The following is a 6,000-nucleotide window of genomic DNA, read 5'->3' as shown; positions in this document are numbered from 1 at the left end:
GGTAAACATTGAATTTCCATCAGTGGCAATGAACGGGGTTTGAGCAGACGTTAGCTGCGCATTCGAGCCTGCCCCCTCTGTTTTAAGTCTAAACTGCCCTCGGAGCATGCCCCAAATAGTTCCGCTGAGGGAAGGGTGTGCGAAGCCCTGGAGTTTCCCGCCTAAACAGTGCGCCTTACCCGATGCCACTGGCCCCGGTTGGCCGCGGTCGGCATACCGCTCTAGAACCCTGTGGCCACCCGGCAAGGAGACAAGCGCCCTATGGTGAGAACATTAAAAAACAAAGCATTTTTGCGTAGCTTGACCAACTCGCAGGGGGGAGTTTGAACCTGGCTTCCGACTGCACATCCTGTGCTCTACTACTGAGCAACAGCCCCGGTAACCATTGATTCCCCCCCCAGAGCAAGTTTCTCCAGGCCTTATCAGCCTTGCCCCCATGCTCACCTCCACTGCCTGCGGACTCGTCTTCGGGGGCACCGCCGCCGGCTCTGCCCCCACTCAGCGGTTGGCGCCTTAAAGCCACCAGCCCTTTTGTCGCGAGGCAGGGTCAAGAAACACGGACAGCGGGCGGGAACGGGCACACGGACAGCGGGAGGGGGGCGGGTTAACGGGCACACGGACAGCGGTTGGGGGGGCGGGAACGGGATAAATAAAAATATTTAAAAATGCCGCTTACCTGCAAGGAAAGAAATCGCGCAGCCCACCGCATCCTGGCAACTTCAATCTCGCAGCCCACTCCTGCAAAGGACACTTTGAAACTGACCAAAACAGGACGAGAGAAAAAAAAAAAAGATCTGCCCACCGCCGCATGACGTGAGCAGAAAGCCTAAAATTCTCGGGAACGCCCCCGAATCTGCTCGCAGAATGACGAGCAGATCTCTCTTCCAATGGCTAGCCTCCATTTATGGAGCTAGCCAATGGAACAGAGGGGCGGTGACCAAGCCACACATACTGTAAACGTAGGATTTCGCCTGCGCCGAAAAGCTGCGCGGTGCGCAGCTTTCGATGAGGCGAAACCTAAAAACGAAAAACAAAGACTGTATCTATTTAAGCAGGATTTTAAGTATCATGAGGAGACCTGATCATCTACTGAAATTTTGTAAAACAGTACTCAAAATCGAAACAGCTTTTGCTTAGTGCCTGTAGTTCACTGAAGTCCTATTTCGTTGTCAGTGGTCTCTGTCAGAAAGTAGTCCTTCTTCCATGTACACGGTGGAACTATTTTTTTTTAAAATTGTATATTCTAAATCTATCTTTTTAATGTTAGAGAAGTTCTGTTGTTTCATTAAACTATCTTAAAAAAATGAGCACTACTCAACACGACCGGTATAACGTATAGGCTGATTTGTTTCCTTTTATTGGTACTTCAGGATGGCAAATTATGAAAGTTGTTTAGTCGTGTGCTCTTGGACTTGCACGCAAGATAAATCGGAGCTTAAGCCAATGTAGCAGTGCCCAAACCCGAGGCAAATGTATATACAGGTCGTATTCACTTACACACTCAATATGGCTGCTGCACGTAGGTATTCGCGCACTTGCTAATGCGGTCCTGTGTTAATGGTGCGACGTCTGAGTCTCGCGAGCAGCAGCGTTACAACAACAACAACAACAACAACAGACATGGCGGCCACTGTCTCTTCCAGGCCGCCTCCGATGCTGCAGCCGCCTAGCGAGAGCAGCGAGTCTCCTAGTCCCGGAATGCCGTCTTTGAGGGTGAGAAGAGCAATATGTGGGGTTGGGAAATACGAATGTTATAAAGAATAATGCATTCAAATATCTTTTGAACGTTTTTGTGCTTTCCATTTTCAAATTATTGTTTTTCTATTGGAGCCAGTGCCTACTACTGCAGCCTATGGAGTGTACATGATTGGTCAAATAAAGCTTACGTACATTTGTTGTGTGCCGTTAATGAAGTGCTGTGACAACATGACACGAAAATGAGCTTGTCGGGAAACGCACCACTTCTGACGGAGGTGCCGAGGGTTGTCAGTAACCTTTCTTAGAGCACTGTATTGCCCATTTGTACGTGTTCTGAGATTCTGGAAGGGATATGAGCTGGTTATTTGAATGCTTTCGTCTTGTATTTCTCGCTTTGTGTTTGTGTATTGGGTATCTCATTAGTGCAAACCTAGCCAAAGAGCAGCGGGGTGCTGCACATAGTCAAAGTCAATGAGAGATTAGAGCGGTAGCTGGTTTGTGGGGTGTTTAATGTATTGCATTGTTGTTTGTTGTTGTTAAAGAGATGTGCCTCCAATTCTTTCCCAAATTACAGCAGCGTGGGGGAAGTTAGATACAAGGATATTTTTCCAGTTCCTAGGTGCATGCTGGAAAATACAAGATGCTTGTTTTTTAAATTTATTTAAATATTCTTAGAGTCTGTAGTCTAATGATTTCCTGACTGCATGTGTGCTAATTACCACCAGAGATGGTGAGTTTGTCTGCAAGATAAACTGGGGTGCTTGTTGTGATAGCTTTGTAAATGATGCAGCTGATTTTGAAGATGGGTCAGGTTGGCAAGGGAAGCCAATGGTTTTCTATTAGGATGGGGGCAAAGGGGTGGTGGTGATGTGATCATATTGCTTAAGGCCCTTGCTGGGAGTTCTACAGCAGTGGTTCTCCTAGTACGGCCCGTGGGCCGCCAGCGGCCCGGCAGGGCTTTCTTGGCATCCTGCGGACCTTGCAGGTAATGTACCCATGGCCCGTGGGGAGAGAGAGTGGAGAGAGAGAGAGAGAGAGTGGAGAGTGGAGAGAGAGAGAGAGAGTGGAGAGAGAGAGAGAGTGGAGAGAGCGAGAGAGAGTGGAGAGAGAGAGAGAGTGGAGAGAGACAGAGTAGAGAGTGAGAGTGAGAGTGGAGGGAGAGAGTAGAGAGTGAGGGTGGAGGGAGAGCGTAGAGAGAGACTGATAGCGAGACTGACTGAGAGAGAGACTGAGAGAGACTGACTGACTGAGGGAGAGATAGACTAAGAGAGAGAGACTGACTGACTGAGGGAGAGAGAGACAGAGAGAGAGACTGACTGACTGAGGGAGAGAGAGACTGAGAGAGCGAGACTGACTGACTGAGGGAGAGAGAGAGACTGAGTGAGAGAGACTAACAGAGAGAGCGAGAGAGAGACTGACAGTGCGAGACTGAGAGAGAGAGACAGAGAGACTGACCGAGAGAGAGAGACTGACCGAGAGAGAGAGACTGACCGAGAGAGAGACTGACCGAGAGAGAGACTGACCGAGAGAGAGACTGACCGAGAGAGAGACTGACCGAGAGAGAGAGACTGACTGACTGAGAGAGAGACTGACTGACTGAGAGAGAGACTGACTGACTGAGAGAGAGACTGACTGACTGAGAGAGAGACTGACTGACTGAGAGAGAGACTGACAGAGAGAGACTGACAGAGAGAGACTGACTGAGAGAGACTGACTGAGAGAGACTGACTGAGAGAGACTGACTGAGAGAGACTGACTGAGAGAGAATGACTGAGTGAGAATGACTGACTATGAGAGACTGACTGAGAGCGAGACTGACTGACTGAGGGACAGAGAGACTGAGGGAGAGAGAGAGACTGAGGGAGAGAGACAGACTGAGTGAGAGAGACAGACTGAGTGAGAGAGACAGACTGAGTGAGAGAGACACTGAGTGAGAGAGACAGACTGAGTGAGAGAGACAGACTGAGTGAGAGAGACAGACTGAGTGAGAGACTGACTGACTGAGAGACTGACTGACTGAGAGACTGACTGACTGAGAGACTGACTGACTGAGAGACTGACTGAATGAGAAGACTGACTGAATGAGAAGACTGACTGAATGAGAAGACTGACTGAATGAGAAGACTGACTGACTGAGAAGACTGACGTAGGGAGTGTTTCATTCATTTCATAAACTTTTATTCGATTATAAAGTTATATAATCATAAAAAGTACAGTTTATATAAAGAGCATAGATTAATACAGTATATTAAAAGGAAAAGTCATTTACATAGGACATTTATATATTAAGAAACGATTTTGCGACGAGTTATTATTACTGATTTTAAAAAGGTCGCTATCAATTTTGCTTCGTGAGGGTTTTTCGGTGTCTGGAGATAAGCAAGTGCTGGATATGTATATCTGAGTCCACTTAGTCGGAGGAGGGGCAAAATCCATTTTTTCCTTACTGGTCTATAGTATTTGCAGAACAAAATGACATGGACCGTTGATTGTTTAGAAAGTCCGTCACAGGGACAGCATGTCATGTTCCTAGACCAGTTGTTCAGTTCGGGGAATGAAACTATGCGGAAGAAAAGATCGAACCGTAATCTTGTCAATAGGAATTTTTCATAGTTCGAAAGAAAAAACCTCAAGTAGGGCTGCATCAATTTCTCTGGCTGCAATATGCGGATTTTTTCATTTTGTGTTTTAGCAATCTCGGCTTGATTGCGAAGCTCTCTTAAATGGCCCATGCAGAGTTCTTTAAGCTGTTTCTTTGAGATGTCTTCTATTGAGGGTGGTTCGAGGAAATATTGCTCACGGTCTAGATCTTGGAAAAATTTATGGATATAGTTGAGCCACGGTATTTTGTTCCAGTGTGCTAGGCCAAGGCATTCGGTAATAAGGGAGCGTGTTATGTGGCTTGCGGGATTACACCATATACGGTGCCATAGTATAAGGGGCTGGCATAGTATGGTGTCTGTTATATATTCCATGCCCAGCTCCCGATGTGTTGATAGAGTCGGGGAGCTTTGAGGAAGGGCTAGAATATATTTAATAAAAGCGTTCTCCGTTACCTGAAGTTGATCAATGCGACTGTGGCCCCAAATGCCTGCTCCATACGTGGCCACACTATGGCATTTTGCGTAATAAATCGTCAGCAGTTCCGCTGGTGCAGGTTTACCAAGTTTCCTGGAAAAGGCACTTAGTGCTGATACTGCTCGACGAAAGTTGAGGTTCCTGGCTTCGATTGCTTTGTGCCAGGTCATTTTCTCATCCACAAGTATACCCAGATATGGATATACCGAAGTTTTTTCCAGTCTGTTATTATTGATGAGTATGGATTTTAATGCTCCCCTTTTTGGTCCAATGGTCATTGTGAAAGTTTTTTTGATATTCACTTTTAGGCCCAGGGAATCCATGTATGCCACGTATTTATTCAGCTGCCGTTGGAGTTGGTTGGGTGTCCGAGCCAGGATGACCGAGTCGTCGGCATACAAAAGAATGGGTATCGGGCGGCGTGCTATCTGTGGAAGGTCCTGGCTCCCTTCCAACATAGCCTGTTCAATCCCGTTGGTGTATAGATTGAACAGGAAGGGAGCCAGTACACACCCTTGCCGTACTCCTTGTGATATTTTGAAAGGGCGTGATAGTTCGCCGCCAGTGCCATAACGAACTCGGCCCTCCGCGTTGGTGTATAGTTCCCTAAGGAAGGCTAATATCGATGGATCCACCCCAAGGCTTGTCATGGTCTGCCACAGCTTTGCATGCTGAACACAGTCGAAAGCCGCGCTCAGGTCTACGTAGACCAAATAGATGTTTCCTCCCTTCGCGCGTGTGTATTTCCCGGCCAGGAGGATTAGGTTTAGGGCCTGTTCCACCGTCTCCAACCCTTTCTGGAAGCCGTATTGCAGGTCTGTGATGATGTTGTTTTCCTGGGCCCAAGATTGTAGTCGGTCCAGGAGTAATCGACCTGCAATTTTGCCCGTGGAGTCCAGAAGGGAAATTGGTCGGTAGCACGCAGGGTCATTACGATCCCCTTTCTTAAATATTGGCAAAAGGGTAGATGTTGACCATGATGGAAGGAGTCCGATTTCGGTGACTGCAGACATTACCCGGGTGATTATTAGTGACCAATAGTCGCTTTTATGTAAAAACAAATCCATAGGTACCCCGTCTGGGCCCGGGGCCTTGCCGGTTTTTGAGGCTTTTATGGCTTTACTTATCTCAGTAACTGTAAAACGTAGATTGATGGGGTAGACGTTATTTGTTTCTTGTTCCTGAGATTCTGATTGGAGCGGGTCCGTTGTTAAGCCAAAGATT

At 47.3% G+C, this 6,000-nt stretch overlaps 1 protein-coding gene across 2 annotated transcripts in view; it reads left to right on the top strand.

Moving 5' to 3' along the window:
- Positions 1 to 1,570: 1,570 nt before the first annotated feature.
- Positions 1,571 to 6,000, top strand: part of PHF10 (PHD finger protein 10) — an 821,853-nt gene continuing 817,423 nt past the window's right edge. Inside the window, exon 1 of one of the 2 annotated variants that reach the window (XM_078648727.1) lies at positions 1,571 to 1,713. In XM_078648727.1, coding sequence (XP_078504853.1) covers positions 1,621 to 1,713 — 93 coding nt within the window. In that variant the 5' untranslated portion in view covers positions 1,571 to 1,620. The remainder of the gene's footprint in view (positions 1,714 to 6,000) is intronic. The other variant, XM_078648728.1, reaches the window with a different exon arrangement.

This window comes from Lissotriton helveticus, chromosome 6, assembly GCF_964261635.1.
Source record: "Lissotriton helveticus chromosome 6, aLisHel1.1, whole genome shotgun sequence".
In the NCBI taxonomy this organism is placed as follows: Eukaryota; Metazoa; Chordata; class Amphibia; order Caudata; family Salamandridae; genus Lissotriton; species Lissotriton helveticus.
Note: the sequence above shows the minus strand (reverse complement) of the source record. Positions and strands in the feature narration are given on the sequence as shown.